The 20008-nt window shown below is 36.3% G+C and overlaps 1 protein-coding gene across 9 annotated transcripts in view; it reads right to left on the reverse strand.

Moving 5' to 3' along the window:
- Positions 1 to 20008, reverse strand: part of RAPGEF2 (Rap guanine nucleotide exchange factor 2) — a 183004-nt gene that overhangs the window by 69956 nt on the left and 93040 nt on the right. For 5 of the 9 annotated variants that reach the window (XM_014262022.2, XM_088056148.1, XM_014262034.2 and 2 more), the window contains exons 5-7: positions 19517 to 19592; positions 17186 to 17353; positions 14549 to 14566 (exon numbers count right to left, since the gene is read on the reverse strand). In XM_014262022.2, the coding sequence (XP_014117497.2) occupies positions 14549 to 14566; positions 17186 to 17353; positions 19517 to 19592 (262 nt within the window). Of the gene's footprint in view, positions 1 to 651; positions 680 to 14548; positions 14567 to 17185; positions 17354 to 19516; positions 19593 to 20008 lie in introns of those variants that run through there. The other 4 variants (XM_014262039.2, XM_014262029.2, XM_014262016.2 and 1 more) reach the window with 2 other exon arrangements.

Here is a 20008-nt window from a genome sequence, read left to right on the forward strand (position 1 = left end):
ATCCGAATGACAGCGTTAGTCTCCATTTTTGCAACACTGAAAGTCTAAGCATGTCAGGACGTAGAGAGCCTGATGAAACCCTACATATCCAGCATCCATTCAAGGGAACAAAACCATTCCCTGAGCCTGAGGAATGGGAAAGGGAAAAAAAAAATAAAAAGGACAAAAAAAAAGCTAAAATGGCTGACTGCACAGAGACTCCCTGAAAAAGGCTTAATACAGTATTATATTGGTCAGGGTGCAGGAACCAGCCTCCAGCACTCAGCCAAGCATTGTTAATACTCCTGTTTCATTTGCAATCACACACTCACAAATGCAGCCTCCCCCCTCCTGCCACCACTACCCTCCACTCCCCCAAAATCAGGGCAGCGCACTCGAACAGGGACCTCCTCCCCTGGCTGCTAATGATGCTGACAGAGTAGTGACCAGTGATCTCTGTTCCACTCAGCTAACCAAGTTTGCACAATTAATCTCAGCAGCGTGACATTGATGGACATTTAATTTTATGATGCCTGCTCCTCACAATCAAGACAAGCACTTCTACCGCCCAAAGAGCCAGCAACAAAAATACAACACAGTTACACACACAAAAACCCAGAGAATCATGAGTCTGAATGCAATACGCCAATATAATTACGTTATTGTGCTTACTTTGGAAGACCATGGCTGCAGGCAGTTGGCATAGCAACGCACAAGGAAAGCCATTTCCTGGGTAGAAAGAATGCTTCCTTTTCTAAATAAAAAATTCCTCTTAGGATACAAACGGCATTGCTGCTTCCTGCAGAAAGCAAAGACACTGAAGTCTGTCTCTTAACCTGCACACAGGCACACTCAATGCAGTTCGAGTGATGTAAGTGGATTTCTCTCTCTCTCTCTCTTCTCCCTCCCTCTCTCCCTTTATCCACCGAAATATTCGAGTTAAATGGAAGACACATTCCTAGAGGCTCGCCCCCTCTGATACTTAACTGTTTCACTCATTAAGGTAGAGATGGACAATGCAGATAAAACAGCAAGCTCCTGCCTGTGGCTGGTATCAGCCTCGGAAGATCAAGGCATCCCCAGAGGGGAGGGATCCGTTTGCTGCTGGCTCCTAAGAATATCACTGAAGTCAGGGTGGGAATGAGGACCCACGTTTACCTCGACAAATCCTGAGCTGAACATGACTTTTCAAGAAAATAATGCTAGAGAAGAGACATCACCTCCCTTCCCCCCACACTGCCCCCACCCAAAAGAGAGCTGCTGCAGAGCTGTAAACATTTTTATCACGTATTTACAAACAGTGCACTTGATGAGCTCTCTCAGATTTTCAGCAGCTTCGTCCTTTCACAGGCCAGAGACATCCATCCACAGGGTGTGGGAGGTACACGTCCAGACACCTTTAAAATACCATTTCAAGCCTCTCTGAATGGAGCTCCTGCTTTCTCCTTATACACTGAATACACAAATTCTACTAAAAACACATGGGTATACAGACTGTGGAAGAGATTGACATAAATATGGCATTTATAATTCTCCCTTCAGAATGTACTTGTACCTTAAACTCAGAAATATCCCCTGTCACTCCCATTTATGCTACACCCTGTCTCAAGCTGTATTAGTAAAATCACACTGCAGAGGAGCTGAAATGCAACAGGGATGTGCCTAAGAAATAAATCTTCAGCCCCATACAATGCACCTCCTTAAGTGCCACAGGTTTGTACCACTTGACACAGGAGCAGCCAAGCAAGGCACATGACACACTTCCATAGAGCTTCAACTTTAGTACAGTTCTCTGTACCATCTTTACAACACATTCTTCAAAATCAGAGACCATCTGGCCTTTCAATAACTTCAAAGCTTTTTTTTTTTCTCCAGCAAGGACAATAGAAGAAAATACTTAGCAGTTGTTACACAGGCAAAATACACAGGAAAAAACTGCATACTACAGAATACTATGTCATACAATCTGCAGCTGCCTTCCCCCAAATTAACATGTACACTGATAATGAGTTTAGTTTGTTACTCATTGATTTCCTTCACTCCTGGCAATGATTGCTAGCAAATGAGGCTTTAAAATTAGTGGAAATGAATTCTAGTAATGGCAGAGAAAATCCTGAAATAATCCAGTCTATTTTTTTGCAGAATTCCTTAATGGACACAGCTTCATATACAACACCTTTTAAATTCAATGTATTTACATTTATGTGAATTTAATGACACTAACACCCTTGGTCTTCAGTATATTCTAAAATGTAAGTTATTCTTTAAATTATTCAATTATAACAATTACTTTAGAATTTTGAAAGTCTTTGCTATGTGCCAATGCAACTAACAGATGATTTTACAACATTAAGTTATGCTTAAGCCTTGTAAAACAGTTTAATGCTCAGCACAATCAATTTTCTGATGAAGTGCTGATTAGAAGTTATGAACTCTAGGAAGCTTAGGCAAACCCCCTCTAGTACAAAATTTAAAGATACTACTTGTTAACAAAGCAATTAAAACCTCTTCAGTTTGATTGGGTGGCCTTGTGGTTAACCATGAGCAGAATTTGAGTACTTAATGCTTGTGTCAGGGAAAAAATGAAGTTTTGCCGAAACAGAAATATCTCCCCAGTGCAGGAAAGCAGCACATGACTTTCTGAAGTCCATCACACACACAACTATCAACATGCATCCTTTTCTGCATCACTTAATATTTCCAGCTAAAATCCAGCATAGGTTTCTGTGCTGTAAGCCTTCACAAGTAACATGAAATCATGATTAAACCCATCAAAATAGTGAAACACAAAACTTTCATATAACACTGCCATGAAACACTTCCTTACTACTTGTGCTGGTCACCACTACACACACTCTACTCATCTGTTAGTAAATTAAGCCAATACTTCATACATGAATGCAAAACTTTTTATTAACCTAACAAAGTTTAATTGATGTTCACGTGCATCAGACCGACAAAAACTTTGTGGTTTCCAAAATAGAAAAATGAGCCTCTTTACATTCAAAATGTGAAGTGACATTTATGAAATTAGGTGAAGAAAACACCACTCACAGATAATTTGAGTCAAAACGGGTTTTTTTCCTCCTCAACTCCCACCATTTCCAGGTATGGTGTGATTGTACATAGTGTCCATTTTCAGTTCAGAAAATACTTACATATAATTTATTTTCATAAAAAAGAATTAAAGCAGAAGTCCAGTGAATTGTTACAGGTTATAGTGAAAAATTATTGGAATTTAAATCAGTGTAAGACATGAGAACAATATATTGTCGAAAGTTTCTATCATAAACAAGTACAAATGCATCACAGAAAACAAACCTGCAACTTTCTGTTCATGGGTTTTTCAAAATCCATGTAAGAACTCCTTGCTTAGACTTAAGAGTTTGGGGGAAAAAAAAAAAAGGCAAGACAGTTTTACAAATGTCTTTGGGCTATTAAAGTGAAATGTTAATAAACCTGACATGCAATAATTGCACATGATGAGCCATTTCTGACTGCTTTCAAAATACTGTATTTATAAAAAAAAAAAATTAAAAAAAAATCTAGTGTCCCTTTATGAGTCACAGAAAAGAATGTTTAAAAGCCATTTCAAAAGTTACTACAAATGCATGGACATCCTAGGACTACCCCATAGGATTAGGGATTCTGAGCAGACATTGGTAGAGATCTCAGCAGCATCTGACTGTACTCTCTCAACTATTTTACATTCTAGAACACCATCTCACATGGATATCATTCTCCTAAGCAATGCCAACAATGCCTGGAGTATTAAACCTTTTTAGGTTAATGACAAATGCTGCAACAACAGATTACCTCAATTCCTCAATTTCTAGCAGCTACCTTAACTCACAAGTATTTCCAGAAGTACTTAAATTTTTATACTGATTACATACACAGAGACCATTCTTTTCCTGAAGTGCCTCAAAATCAGAAATTATCAGCACATTTTCCCCTTCCCTTTAAACACAATGTAAAGTATCATTTCCTTCACGTTCAAATACTTAGTCAAAAACCAACAGAACACTCTAAGGTCACCGAATTTACTGCCACTGCACGACTCCAGTAGCTAGAAAAAACACTCACAGTGAAGGGACAATTACACAGATATTACACAGCTGTGTAGGTGGAATAACAGACAGCTAAATTGAAGAGTGCAAGAATGCAGTACATAATTTTAAGGAAGATAAGGCAGAGCTATCGTCTCTTTCCCCCATCCTACTCACTTGGAAAGAAGTGGAAGTTTAAAACTTAAATTTAAGCTCAGTGCTATTGGACACAATACTGCTAAGCTCCCAGGAGCATGCTTCTGAATTTTATAATGCTGGTGTTCTCTGCCTCCTACTAACCTTACCAGAGAGATTACTATGCAACAATCTGTTGCTCCCATCAGATGGGACCAACTGAAATCACCAAAAACCCAGTACAGTAATTCACTCAAAATGCTATGATACACTTAAATGTCCCATACAATACATAAGTCTTATTCTAAAGTATTCAGACAAATTTACTGCCAACAATTTAAATCTCTGGGTCCGTATGACCTGATTTCAAGCGAGTTCCTATTTATCAGCATAAAGCACATGTGGGACAGTCTAGGCATCCCTATCCCCTATTAGTATTTTCTCAAGAACTTTGAGAACTTTAAATAAATAGAAGTAAATTACCAAACGTACTCCAAGGTACTAAAATATCACTTTGGCCAAAACACATGAAGTAGTAGTATTCACCACATTATTTTTTTTTTAATTCACAAGGCTGTGGCAGTGCCATCACTATAATGATGCTCACTGCAAAACTGGTGACACCAAAGCAAGACTTACAATAGAGTGGTGTGTGCTGTTTTGATAACACATTTATTAATGTGACAGACCATTTGAACAAATGCCCTTCTGTTGAACTGCTCCTGCAGATGAATCTATAACCCAGATCTTTAAAATAATGACAAGCCCAGAGCAGTCAGGCTGGTGCCTCAGCTGGGTGGACGTGCTGTAGCCTGCCCATCTTCCCTCTGACAGCAGACTCATTTGTCACCTTGCGTGCACAACTCTGCTTTCAGTACAGCAAACTTTTTATTTGCATGCCATCCATCTTAAAATGGCAGCAGGTCATAGTATTCATCTAAAATACTTGTCATCCAATTCTCTTATGTTCAACTACTATGTTAGAACAGATATGAAGAAAACCTACAGTTGATCACTCATCCAAAATGTGACAAGATATCCTATTTCCAGAATATCTAAATTAGCTTGTAGAACTGACTTCAGCAAAGGCTCACCACAGCACCAGAGCACAGAAACTTTTCTCTGGGCTCCATAATTATTTATTCTCTTTATCTAGTAATGCTTTCAGGAAAAATAAATAAATAAATAAACATATCTTTTGTGCTCCTGCTAGGTCAAAATCATATAAAATAGGTATATTTGTGAAGCCACTTTATGTGATGTTTAACTGATTTACCTGTGGTTTTTACACAAAACAAAGCACTCATTCTTACACAAGCCTAAAGTTGAACGAATATCAACATGGCTTTAAAACTATACATTATCATTATTAAGTGTTAAACATTAGGGATAAAATTTGCAATATTAATGACTTCAGTTGGCAGATTAGTTTAATTTCCTTAACAGCTTCAGTACTTCAGAAGTGGAAAAAATGCATTATGTCAGGATAGATGGAAGTTTTTTCCCCAACATTTACAAAATTTTCTCATGTCGGTGTAATGACCAGATTTAATAATAGCATATTCATTACATCGGAGAAGATAAGAATATGCTTTCTGGTTTGTTTTGCTTTGGGGAAAAAAGCATGAAAGCAAAACAGCAAAAACACTTTTAAGGTCAAGAGCCATGATGTCAAGCATACAGGAGTAGCAAGCTTTCTTTACCACATCTGAACAGCACTTTGACATCCAGAACTGCTGGGGACAAGGTTCACTACTGAGATACAAATTGGCCCACTGTCTTGGAGGAAAAACAAACTAACAAAATATCCACAAAAACTCCCACATATCATCCTGTCCCTACCAATTTCACAGCAGGAATCCAGGAACACAAGTCCTTCACTTACATGAGGCAACCCTAAAATTTCACATTCTTTGCTGTAGAACAACATAGGAAAACTTTAAAGAAGGTGGATGACTGCAAACCTCTTCCATGTGTATCCTACTGCTTCACTGTTAAAAGGTAAAAACAAAACTCAGCAATTTTTCTGAGGTCAATCAATTGTCCAAATTCTATATTGTTATGGTCAGTAGCAGCCCCATTGAAACGTGTTACCTGAAATATGCTGACACATTTGCATTACAAGGATGATTGTTGTGGCACAGAAGTGCACGTATCCGAGACCAACCAAGGCAGGGGAACAATTATTTAATATCTCAATATGAAATATTAATTGATTAAAATCAAACAAACCCCAGATTTTTCAGTCTCCTATAAATGCTAGCTGGTTTTCTATTGGTATTTGCTGTTTATTTCTTCATTGGGTGACTTCAGCAGTAGTGGAGGGGCAGAATTTTCGTTCCAAGCTAATACAATATGCTTTCTAACAGTATCTTATTTAGAAGCTTTAAGGGAGAATCTGAAATTCTGTTCAAGGTGTAGTCATAGATAGGGCCAGCAGAAAACCACCAGAATATCTGTTCATCTTTTTTGATGTGTACTTGGACATCTCCCACAGTAACTTACTACTTATCTCTGCTGTTTTGAGGAAGTTTAACTCGGAAAGAGCTGGTTGCTGTTACAGAGAAATTTCACTTCAGTTGTCTGTTGGAAGGAAATAACTCTTGTTTTTGTCCCCAGTCGTAGTCTCATGCCAAGAGACTCTCTGAAGAGCCTTCTCCAGGGGTTCCCAATTAAAACCAACACTGAAGAGTTTACCAGTATAAGATCTTTTTCTTTTGGGAGAACTCTCTTCCTTGTGCCCCTGCATATCCTCTCTTGTGTAATGCACCATGCACTAACATATCCTGAGAGCTTTGTGCCCTGCCTCTAGCAACTGTACAGAAATAATTTATACAGACCTTTTATCAGCAATAAACCCCATGCAATTTCACATGTCCTTTACTTTTAACATAATTATCAAGCAAAATGAGCAAAATTGGTTTTATATAGGAAAAAAGTCAAACCACGAGATTATATCCCTCAAATAAAGAGAACTTAATATAAAATTCTAAGAAATGCCCTTTCCCTTTTCTCTTCCCCAATCAAATAAATCAGGAAGCCAACTACCATCACTTTATGGACGTTTCATTTCGCAAACATAACACTACATTTGTTCCTTGTAATTACAAGATCAGCTACCTAGATATAAAATTGTTAAAGAAAAGTAGGGAGAAGTGCACCTACCAGACTGAGTCTTGCTTGTAATTTGGTTCTATGCTGTTTTGCATTCCAAGACTGGTGTCAGAATTCTTACTTTTAAGTGAGGTCTTTTGTGCACCACAGATCATTTGAAGACTTTAAAACCAGTTAGCTGCAGGCCTTTATAATTGCCAAATTACAGTGTTCAAGAGTAATACATAATTTAAAAGGAGGAAAAGTAAAATATTTTATATTTTAGCACATCCACACACACATGAATATAAAATAATGCAAAACAGAGTGAGAACACAATCTGTATAGGTTTTCTGCCAGCCACACCTGCCAGCTGTTCCAGCTGCATGTCAAAACTTATACTGTCTGAAAATTCAAATATAATTTGAATATACTCAAACCTAAAGCCCAGTTCCCAATATGCATTACACATATAACAGAATACTAACACTTTAACTAGACCATAACATTAAAAAGAAAGGTTTTTTAATGAGAAAAGCACTAAAAAAATCTTTCCATCAAAAAAGTATAAATACAAGGAATCTAAAAAATGCTATAAAAGTATGTCTACACAACAGGGTGGTGAAAGACAGGGTAAGGGTTCACACACAAACCTTTTGGCAAATTCAAGCTAACTATCTTAGGACTTGTTAGCTCTCCTGTACTGAACTGTCAACCAATGAAGGATGCAAGTAAATGTAAATGCCACTGATAATGCACATCTACCCAATGAAGTTGAAAAGGGTTTACCCATCACACATTTGACACACTCCAGCACCTCAATGTCCATTTCGTGGTGGGAGACCCAAAACTTGGCAGGGGATTCCAGGAGTGGCCTCACCAGTTCTGAGTACTAGGTGACAATCACTGATGATCCAGCCCAGAATGCCATTTGTCTTCGCGGAACATTACGTTTTCCCCATGTTTCAATTCTATACTTTCTTAGTTGCTTAGATATTTTAACTACTAAATTTGTTATTTTTTTTTAGAGCCTTGAAATTCACTCAGCAAAATGATAATTTGAAATTAGTCAAGGCAAATACAAGCCTTTATTAAAAGTACTCAGAAACACCTAATAAAACTAATAATGTCATCTTTTAGTCACCATGTCAAGTTCAGGTTACATAACAGTGGCTCAGATGCTTGGGGAAAAAAATGAACTGACAGCTTCTTTCCATCGCTTAGTGGGCAAATAATTGCATCACTACTATCACTCATGATACTCGTCTGTACCGAAATGCCAGCATTAAAAGGATCTGTATTGGCAATCCACAAATATAATATGGCAGATCCTATTTCCCCATATGTACTTTACATACAAACAGCATTTCTAACTGAACAACCCCATGTTAACAAGGATACCCTTTCACACATGTATATATTTGCTTTTTTAATTTTCCACAGCTCTAATCACAGAATCTGCTGAGTTGGAAGGGACCCACAAGGATCATCAAGTCCAAATGGTGGAAATTTAATACTTTTATTTAGTTACATTGTGCAACGATCAATTTAGAAAAGAATTACGAAAAAAAATATTCTTCTGCTGCATTAACAACTTTCTGCTTTGATGACATATCTCACATTTGGTTTTATACCCTACATCTCAGAAAAACAATCCTTTATATAAGATAAAAGAGCACATCACAAATCAGTAGCAGCAATAAAATCATGTCACTCTGGAAAATCTATGCTATTATTAAACAAAGTTTTACGTATGTGTGGTCATAAAGTATTGGCAACTCTACAAGCTATAAACAGGACTTAGTGTCATTAACATGTAAAAAAAATTACCAAAAACCTCAGAAATATTACTGACACTTCAGTTGCAGTAAATACTGAATAGCTTCAATGTTTCTCTTTGAGTTTCCAAATCTAATCAAAATTACAAATCCAGTTATGACATCAATGTGAGCCCTTCCAAAGGGAATGGAAGAACAGTAAATCCCAATGGATATAAGAGTTCTGCAGTAAGGATGATGTAATTTACAAAAATAGACAACCTCTGACAGAAGCTGCAAGTTGAGTAAATAACACACTGCATGTCATTAATTTTGCATTAGCTTGCCAGTAGTCATTACTAAAAGGATAATGAAGTAACAATTTTGCTTTGCTTTGGGTGCTACACAAAATAAAATTATAGCATTGCTCATATATTAATAATATTACAAAACTTTATACATAAATTGAAACAGTAACGGTCCCTTAAAACACGGATGAAGGAAGGAAGCAGTGAGGCTAAAAAGGTGGTGTTTTGCCAGAACACACAGAACACAGCAATGGGAATTACTTATTGCCATTATAACATTAACAGGGGATGTTCCCATAAAGAAACATCCAACTTCCATTAAAAAAATGGTTACTGTGAGCTGCCCAGATCATCTCAAGCATTAAATTTCGCATTTAAGGTAAAATTATCCCACAGTTTTTGTAGTGTCTCACTTCAAAATGCACCTAACACATATAAACACGGTCACACTCCTCAGGAATTAATGTTACTGGATGTGTTCAAATATAAAGAATATGTATATCTATTAAGTATTTTGTATTACTTCCCATTATGATGTAAACACCAAGCTCATTTGAAACCATGAGTGGATCATCACCATCATGGAATAATAAAAGCAGCTGCTTTTGAAATTATACACTGGATTTTGTAGACGAAGAAAAGCAACTTAACAAATATCCTTCCTGGTAAAAGTACACTTGCACTTGGCAGCGCTAAGAACTAGCCCCTTTCCTTTATTTATGGCACAACCAATGTATTTTATTTTTCAACATGAACACTAGAAATGTTAAATTATTTTATACTGTTTTGTTATTAATAGAGACAAATTTGTTTGGGCAAACAAGCATGCATTATTTATGCTAATGTGTTTTAAACTTTGCATACCACACTCCTTCTCATCAGCAATATTCTGCAAATTTAGGTGCATACACCATTATGTTTTTCTGCTGACATTACTTAAATTAATTTGTGTCATAACCAGGAACAGACTGAGTTCAGTTCAACTTTTATTTATGTGAGGCAACCTTCTTGCTTTCATTTTGCATAAACCACAGAGCAGCTTCCTTCCTCTTCACATTTTTCTTGTATCTGGGGAAAAATCTGTTAACAAAGTTGTATCTATTTAAATAGGTCCAGGTACCATAACTCATACAAGCCTCTAAAGCCAAAACCCTCAAACATCCTGTGCTCCAAACATTTCTGACAACTGAAGTGTATTTGTCCCCACTTGTTTCCCTGGCCACTTTTTTCCTTTGTAAATGCACTTGCAACACTTCTAAGGTCAAATATGCTTAAAAGATTGTTTTTTCCTCCAACCTCTCCACATCCTTTACAGCTTTTCACAAAGTCAAGCTTCCACTGTGTCCACCATACCTTCTTGCCCACTATCAAATAGTTCTATCAAACAGTTTTCTTAGATGTGGTTCTTTCTTGTCTTCCTGAAAGCAAGCTTTTTTATTGTTAATGTGAATACTCATGATTGAGTCTGTTGTTTGTTTCTTGTTTTGTTAAGTGATCTTGTATTAGAAGTTCTTGATATTTCTAAAAATCATCAGGAACATTAAAAGCTGCAGCTTGAAAGATTGACAGTGTTCTTTTAAACAGATTTCTTGTAGATGGGTATCTGGCAACTGTTTCTACTGATTCAAACTAATTTAAAACAACTGAAATGCCACAAGACAACTAAGTACTTTATGATACTGGCATCAATTTACTGTGTAAAATATAATGCACTAACATGAATACAGTTTATCAAGATACATCACAGTACTGCAAAATCCACAATGCTGAAAAGCAAGTACATATGAGTACTTCATGATCATGATCATATGTAGCGTGGTCCATGGAAGGACATGCAGCAACATGTATTTTACAACATATGACATAAGCAAACATGCAGAGAAGCAATGGTATTTGGCTGGTTTTTAACATTAAACCTCATCCAATATTATACTGGACTTCTGTAACAAAGTGCTAAAAATTGAATCAATTTCTTGGAATTTGCATCTACTCTGCTAACAACCAGAAAATACTGCTTGTCATCTTATAAACTTCCACATCACTTCAGTAGCCACACACTGAATAAAGGAAAATGACCAGGGTTTTGCATCAAATTTGGGCAGAAAGAAATAATGTGGCTTTTTTTAAAAATCCTTCCTAAATGTAGCAATATGATATACAAAGTTTTTATAATGTCCTTTTGCAGACAAAAGGAAGGCGAAGGCAAATTTGTTTCATAAAACAGAACAATCTGAACATAAATTTTCAATCCAGGTATTTTAGATTCTTGGCAGACAATGGGAATCCAAACATTATCAGGAAAAAAGAAGGCTGCTGTGTCAGTGCTTTGCACTATTAGTTTTAAGAGAAGTTAGAGGCAGGAAGAAAGTTTTCTACAATTTGCTAGTAAATGAGTAGGCTCTTACCCTTTTCTAAAAATAGTGCACACCACACATACAAGCTAGAAAAAACTCTATGCTTATTTTTTCAGGGAGTCATGTCTGCAGATCAGATTTGACTCAGCAACATTAGACATGGTATAATTTCCAGCCCTCCTCTCATTCACATTTTCGGTCAGCTCCTTCAGATAAAATCCATAAGGAATACTTGTCTGCACTAAACACATCTCACAAAGCTCTACAGCCGTGTGTGAGGATAAAATTGTTACATGCCTGTAGCTGGGGTAGAAGCCGGGGTTATTGATGGCTCCGTGCCCACCGCTCTTTTCTTTCCAACACCGGATAAACGGATTGTCACCCCACGTGAATCTCAAGCTGAATGGGATAAGGAAGGCTACTAAAGGCAGAGAGCCCTTTTGCAGTGATTTCAGCAGCTGGCTATAGAAAAACTGGCTGAGAATGCACTGGCAGCAAATTTTGTAAGCCTGTTAACTAATTCAAATCTAGAGAGATTCACACAGAGTAAAACACCACAAACCATCTTTCTGTTCAGGGCTATCCGCAGGTGCTTCAGCACTATTCTTACAGGCCTACCTGCATCTCTTTAAATATACCCCAGTAAGATTTGATCTAAAGATCTGCCTTTAGAATGTAAAGCCTACAGTATAGACTAGTAAAAGCCCACATCTCAGTTTACATAGAGACACAGACTATCACAAACCAAGGAGGTACAAATCACTACTTGTAATCTCTATGCCACTGAAAAACAGCACCTGATTTTGTACAAAGTGATTTTTCCTTTATTTGTGCCAATTTATGCCAAATATTCTATACATTATACACAGAATAACCAGCTCAGCAACACTCAGATCAAGCATGACTAATTCTTCACAGATGCACTGAAGCAGCCACAAATTTACTGGCAGTAAGATATTACAAGAAAATCTACCCTTTTTTAAAATCATTCCACAGATGACTATTCACTTTTAAGGTATTTAAACAAAAAAAAACAAACCAAACAAACAAACCAAACAAAAACAAAACAAAAAAAACCCAACCCCAAACAACAGTCTAAAGCAAAAGTAAAACCATGTAGGCTCTCAGGAGAATGGGTTCACACTTGTTTCAGTCAAATCATTCTAAACAAAGGCTTTGTACTGAAAATATGATGTAGCCTTAAGTATAGGTAAACACAGAATGAAAATCCACATTTAGAGGAGTTAAAATCCTATTTATGCTATTAAGTAAGGAGGCATTAACACTAATCTAGTTAATGATGTTTCTGACACATGAGAAGCACAAGCAAACATTTTCTAGATTCAAGTGAGAGAAGCTGAAACTTACTGGCTTTTTCTTTTTCTGAAAAATAAATTATCAATTTCACCCAACTATAAAAGATAGTAAGAAAGGATGGAATTTTATCTGTGTGATAAACCACATTTATTTTATTTCCATGTACTACAAAGTTTCCATTTTCCTTACCCTAGAAATCACCAACACTTGTTCCAAAAGTAACATGTCTAAGTACGATACTCAACATTAAATTTCACTTCAAATGATCCTTTGAACATTAGGATAAGTTATAGAATACTACAAAGTATTTCAAATTCCTACCATAATTTGAGAAGTAAATTATCACTCAAACACAGTATTTTAGTAACCATAGGTTACTTAGGATCATGCCCCTGAAAAAACTGGGGAGCACTGATCTGAAGGTAAGGAACTGAGTTCCTAGAAGAAGTGTACTATACATTTTGAAAAAAGAGAACATTTCACCCCAGAAATCACTTGGCTATGATACTGGAAACACATTGAAATTTGAACCCTCTAAGTGTCTTAAATAAATGAATTTAACAATATGACACAGGAGGAACTTGTAAAATAAATGCATTTCATGACAAAAAAATACCCTGGGAATTGACAAAAGCAATGTTTGAAGGGAAAACTTTTAACCTAAAAAGACTAAATAGTCTTAATTTGTCTTAATTTGTTTTCATCTCTAACACAAGAGATTTCTCAAGCATAGAAGTGGGGACATTTAACAATTTGGTAACACACATTCTTATCAAACACTGTATCTGATGGATGATCAGTATTAATTTATTTTGGCATGAACAAGTGCAACTGCAAATGCCACTTAAGTTTAAAAGATGCCACTCATCTTCAGATAATTTTGAGTGCATCTGAGGTCTGGTATCAGGTAAAACTTCCATATTTTGTTTGGTTTGGTACCATTCCAAGATACTTGACTTATTTGGGTACCTTCTTCTCCCCAGCTTGGCAAAGCTGTGTTTCAGATAATGGCCATTTAAATATACTTTGCCTACAAAATATGTAGCCTCTTATACTTAGTTATACTGAGTCAGTAGAAAACATCAGAGTGGAAGACAAGCAAGAAACACCATGACAAAGCCTTTTTTAGTTTCATTACTGCTCGTCCTGTCACACTCCATTTCCCCATTTTACTGACATACAGGTACTAAATGGTGACGGGGGGTCAATTTTTTAAGTTAAAATCAAAGATTAAGTCCTCTGTTTCATGAAGGAGATACTTGAGTAAAGTGTCTGCCAAACACTGAATATGTGATGTGCACCCTTTGTTTATGGTTCTCATTTCCTACACATCACAGGATGTGCAAACAAGGAAGGTCAATCAAGCTGGGCAAGAGACGTGCTGTTGGTAAATTTCACCCTTACGTAAGTATTTTTGTATCACACCGAGATTGCTGAACTGTCAAAGCAAAGGCTGGAAGGCAATTTTAGTCATCATGTCGCATCAGTATTTATGATATCACACCGCAAACCCACAAATAAATTGTTAGTGGACCATACACAGTAAGTTACAATACCTGAGGTTTAGTGCATTCCTGTGAGCCAAAATGAAATGAATGCCATATAGGAGGAAAGGAAAAGATGAACATTATCAGACATGCCATAGTACATTCCACCACTATGAAGATAATGTTAAAATCATGTTAATGAGGGTCCACCAACCCATACAAGTTGGCTCTACTGCAGAAAGCCATGCTGCAACTGAGAGCACTGCATTTAATTTTTAATTCTTGGAAAACACACCATGCACCTGCATTTCATCTCTACATCTCACTCTATGCTTTTATGATATAGAAAAGTTTCTTCAGAAAATACTGTTTGAACCTTCTGAAGAAAAGCATTCAGAGGCTACTGCTAATAAACCATAATTATTTATCAACAACCTAAATAATAATTTTACATGCCAATTCTACGGATTTATGGTAAAACAGAAGAAAATTACACATTATGAAGATTTCGAGGCTACTATCAAAGCAGCTTTATTACTTTAAGTCTCATATACATAACACCTAAACTACAACACATGCACATGAAAGAGCAAACTTGAAAAAAATTGTATCATATTAAACCTTTTTCAATTTAACTTAATGCTTAATTCAAAAATTAAAGAATAGAAACAAAGACAACACCCTGACAGATGCTGACCCAAGAATGGATGGGCAACAAGTCCACAAGATATGTGCTATAATATGTCTTGAATTCCTATATGAATACAAAAAAATCCTGCTTTTTTTCAGTCAATTTTTCAAGAAATTAAGACCAATAAAATGAGGTCAAAGGACATAAAATAGGAAGGGTGAAAAGACAACGCAGCCTATAACATGTATGGTTAAAGCAACTGAAGTAACATTGCTAGAAGAAGTGAATGAGAGAATAATGTCCACAAGATCACCAAATACTGTAAAAATAGGGGGAAATGGACCAGCATGAAGAGTCTTAACTACATTTTAAAACCCGTTTGAGCTTATTTGACTCTATTTGCCTTGAAAAAAATAATAAAGCCAGTTAGATGCATTATATTACACTTTGAAAAGCAACATTTGACTGTAACTACTGTAAATTTTACAGTTTATTTGGCAATCTTTTCCATCTTAATATGAAATCTCGCTTGCAATGGATTTCCCAGCACATACACAAAACCATTATGAACTTGCACAACAGAATAGCACAGGATGGACTTTTGCTTTTAGCACCAGTTAAGCTTCCAAAAACTCATCAGGCACACCTAAAGTGAAATTTATACAACAGGCAAGGACTTTGGGATGCAAATGGCACTGTGTAACCTAAATATTGCCCTTCTAGAGTTAGGCACAAATCACACTACCACTGTTTGCTAAGCACAACACACACACCTAAATAATATGAACAAAAGCAAATTTTCTGTAATTCCTACAAAGTACAATAACACTTTTATTTTTATTTTTTTTTTTGCAAGAAAGGCCAGTAAAATATTTTATCTTCAAACCAAGTGAACTGGCTCAATTAGCCTTAAATTTAGAGCCAATTAAAACTGCACTGAAAATTAAACCATTGAAAGCTGTTGTATAAACAAAACCAAACTGTTGGCATAAAATGTAATTATTCAAGTCATGAGGAAAAGCCTGTATAATTAACAGATGTAATCAAACATCTACACACTTATAGACACATATTGAATATACAGTGAACTGGCAAACAAGTCAAGGAATAAGGGTAAGGAAGGAAAAATTGAAAAAGCTAACAACTGCATTGTACCAAAGACGGCATTTAAAAAACACTAAATCTCTCATCCTGCAAATTTTTATGTATATGGCTTACACTGTACAAAATTCAGCCTATGGAATTCAATGAGATTAAATATGCACAAAGTGATTTATGCCCATGCCTTTATGGTTCTACCAGATTTAGGGCTTAAACAAATAAATGAGAGCCAAAGACAAACAGCTTTTCCAGTATTTTGCTCACAGTTGGAATCAATACAAAACAAACATATTAATCTAGTGGAGCTTTTCTCAGTTTAAAAGCCATATAAAATATTTTGTAGAATAAGTTTTAATTATTAGTTTATTTTCATCTCAAGAGAAAGTCTGGAAACATACATAGATTCCCTCAACCCCAAAAGCAATCAAGTAAAATGACCAAATGATTTCCTCTATGATGGGCCAACTATATAGCTCACTAAAATCCAAGTATAAAGGGCAAATACCAGAAGAAGTTAATTTAAATTTTACATTTAAGTTCTGAATTCCAAAAAGAAATTACAGATTTAACCCAATTTGGTGTACTACTATGCAGCACAGTCCTCTCCAGGCAACACCTGTTATCACATATGTGAACGAGTGCTTCACTAACTGACCTTCTAACACAGTACACAAAACTAATTCTACTGCAACTAAATAGCAAAAGGAAATGAAAACAGAATTTCCTTAACAATTTCTCATAATGATCAGAACATTAAAAATTTATACATGACATTCACAGTCATAAAAAACGTACTTTCAACTCTGAACTAAGATGCAAGCTGCACACATCCACGTACTGATGGAGCCACATTCACAGTTATTTTGAAGGGAAACCTCCCCACAGAAGCACACATGAAAGATACCAGCAAGTTTAGCCATTTTGACTGTTATTTTCACTAGTTTTCCTGTGAACCATAAATCCAGACAGCTTACCGTATGGTAGCCTCTAGGTAGAGGTGGCTTCCCCACAGGATAAGGGTCAACAGTATCAATAATTGTTTGTCGCTCCCCTTTCTGGTTGATTTTCCTGAACCTTCTTCGAGATTGCCTGTGAGATGCTTGACGCTGGAAATACTCCTCATTTTCTTCCATGTAATCAACCTACAACAGATGCAAGACAGTATGTCTTTCCCCATGTGTCTTTCCCCACTAGAGAGAAAAATGCTTCTTGTTTGAAACAGAAGAAATCCTATTTTCAAAAAAACAGCAGCCAGCTTTGAATTTCCTGTATTTTCAGCACTACTAAAAAAAAAAAAAATAGAGCATTAGTACGAAAAGGATCACTGAATGCGATCACTTTACAAAAATGACAGAAGAAAAATTCTCCCTTCCACACCCCTTTCTCATGCTTGCAGAAATACAAACATTTTACCATCAGTAAATTACAGAAAGAAAATTGGTAGAAGAGAACACTTGCCTGTTTCCCTATTGACATTTATTCAGCATCTTCCCTAACCAATCTATAGTAAAAGCTTCACTCTTCAGGCAGGACTGGCTTTATTATTTCAAATATTTTGAAGGCATAAAAGGATTTCTAGTAGACTGGATTTATGTGTAAAAAACCACTTCAAAACAACAAAAGGGAGAATAAAAAATACCTATTAGGAATATCCTAGTATCAAATTTGTCTTCTCAGTTTCACTGTCTACAGAATTTGAAGACCACTTTACTACACAACAGTATGCTGCCATGAAAGTATCTGAACTAATAATTCTGGTTTGCCTGAAAGACAATTATCTTTTTGCAGTAATTTGGCTGAAAATCAACATCTCTTCTGTGTTCACCCTACTAATAGAAACCTTACTCGAGTTATTTGAGACTAACAAGGAAATGAAGAAAAAAATCGCATATATCCCTATACAGCATTGGCTATACAGGGAGACTCAACCAATTCCTGTTACTCAATTCCATCCCTCAGAATGAGAGATGAGGCACCTCACAAGGTTCCTGCATATTTTCCAACGAGGAAAAGAAACGTTAGACAAAATACTCATATGAATTTGCAACTTCTCCGTGTCAGAAGTGTCACACATCAGTCAGCCCATGTGACTAAGTACAGCTTTCAGTGCACAGACTCAAACAGATGAGCACAGTCCCTGGCTCACCACAAGAGCAGGCAGTGTTCATCCCCTCTGCAGGGTGTACCTACTTCAGGTCTGACACCTTCACACTGACACTCTGCCACACCTCTTGTGTGCCCAAACAACTCTGGGGATCATTCTTTCTAGTCCAAGTACATTCCATTTCTATTCCACTGAAAGCCTGAGTGAAGCATTCAATTTCATCTTTCCAAAACTGTAGAGTTTACATTTTTTGGCAAACACATGCCTCTGACCCAACATTATCCATCAGTCCACAACAACGTGTTGTTTAGTCATCTCCTTTCCCAATCTTTCTACCTATCTTTACACCACTCCTCCTTATAACTTAACAAGGAATGCATGTGAAAAAGACAGACATTCACACAGGTACAACCAGTGAAATTGTATACTTCTTGAGAACAAAACTGGGACAACAAACTTGTTTCCCAGATGGTGAGATCCGAGTTACACAAACTGGTAACAAACAAGTACAATCCTAAAGTAACACCGCATTTTTCTGAGCTTCCATAAGTTTTACAGAAACTGTTACTTTTAAGGAAATAAATGGTTAGTGTCACAGTCTATATTTAAGCTATCTATATGGCTTAGCTAATTGTCTTGCCTATATTATGAACTGATCTGTATCTCTGTGACAGAGGAAAAAAATAAATTAGCACATTGATTTTGCATTTGTTCAGATGATGAGCCCTGAGGTGACAACTGAAACTTTTAAGCCTGTGAACCCTCAGAGACAATGTTATGCCACTGGACTACAGCAGATGCTGCTAACAAAATACCCTCACCTTCACCCAGGAAGATTGGCAGAATTTAAAAACCTTCAGATTTATTCTTAAAAACCTGAGATGGTTGAGATTAAAATTAATTCAAACATTAATTACTTAAACTAACCTGACACTAATACTTTAAAGCATCTATGTTTACCAATAATAATAAAGCTGCTTAAAAAAAAAAAGAAAAGCACAAGCCATTCTAGCAGAAAAAAACTTTACTTTTACAAGAAATCTGAAAAAGTAAATGTAACAACAATATAAATTATAGGTATGACATTTTCTATTTATTAAAAGATCATGTTGAAAACAGAAAATCATAAGTCTTACTGGTAGTTGAAGTGTTAAAAGCTGGTCTGTAAAATTTGAAAGCAACTGAATGAAAATATTCTTACCACAATCATTTCAGATGGCTCTAAAACAATGCATTCACATCCACGTCTGAAGCTGCCGGCAGAACGCTTGCCAAAACTGAAAAACAAAAATATTTCAGTTAAAAAAGGAATCAGAGCTGTAACAGAATTCATAAACATATTTACACCTTATCCAGATATTGTAAAGCAGAGAAAAAATGTACATACCTGTGCACAATGCAAGTTTCGTGCATATGTCCTTTGACAATTAACTGAGACCCAAGGACACGGAGAGCTGTCTATTTTGTATTTACATGGTTTCCTAAGAGTATTTGCTAAATAAGTCTATTAACACCAAAACAAGTGTCAATCAAGAGCTGTCTACTGAAGAGGCACAGTTGATTCTGAAATGCATTAGAGAGTTTGATCTAGTATCTCCTGGCATTACAGTATTAAGTTACCTAGCTATCTGCATTTCTTTACCAAAAGCTAACTGGCATACCAAAGAAAGAATTAAAAGGCTGATCAACCTCA

This window comes from Pseudopodoces humilis, chromosome 6 (assembly GCF_049639895.1).
Source record: "Pseudopodoces humilis isolate 2021_Gansu_Grassland_sample_001 chromosome 6, ASM4963989v1, whole genome shotgun sequence".
Lineage (NCBI taxonomy): Eukaryota > Metazoa > Chordata > Aves > Passeriformes > Paridae > Pseudopodoces > Pseudopodoces humilis.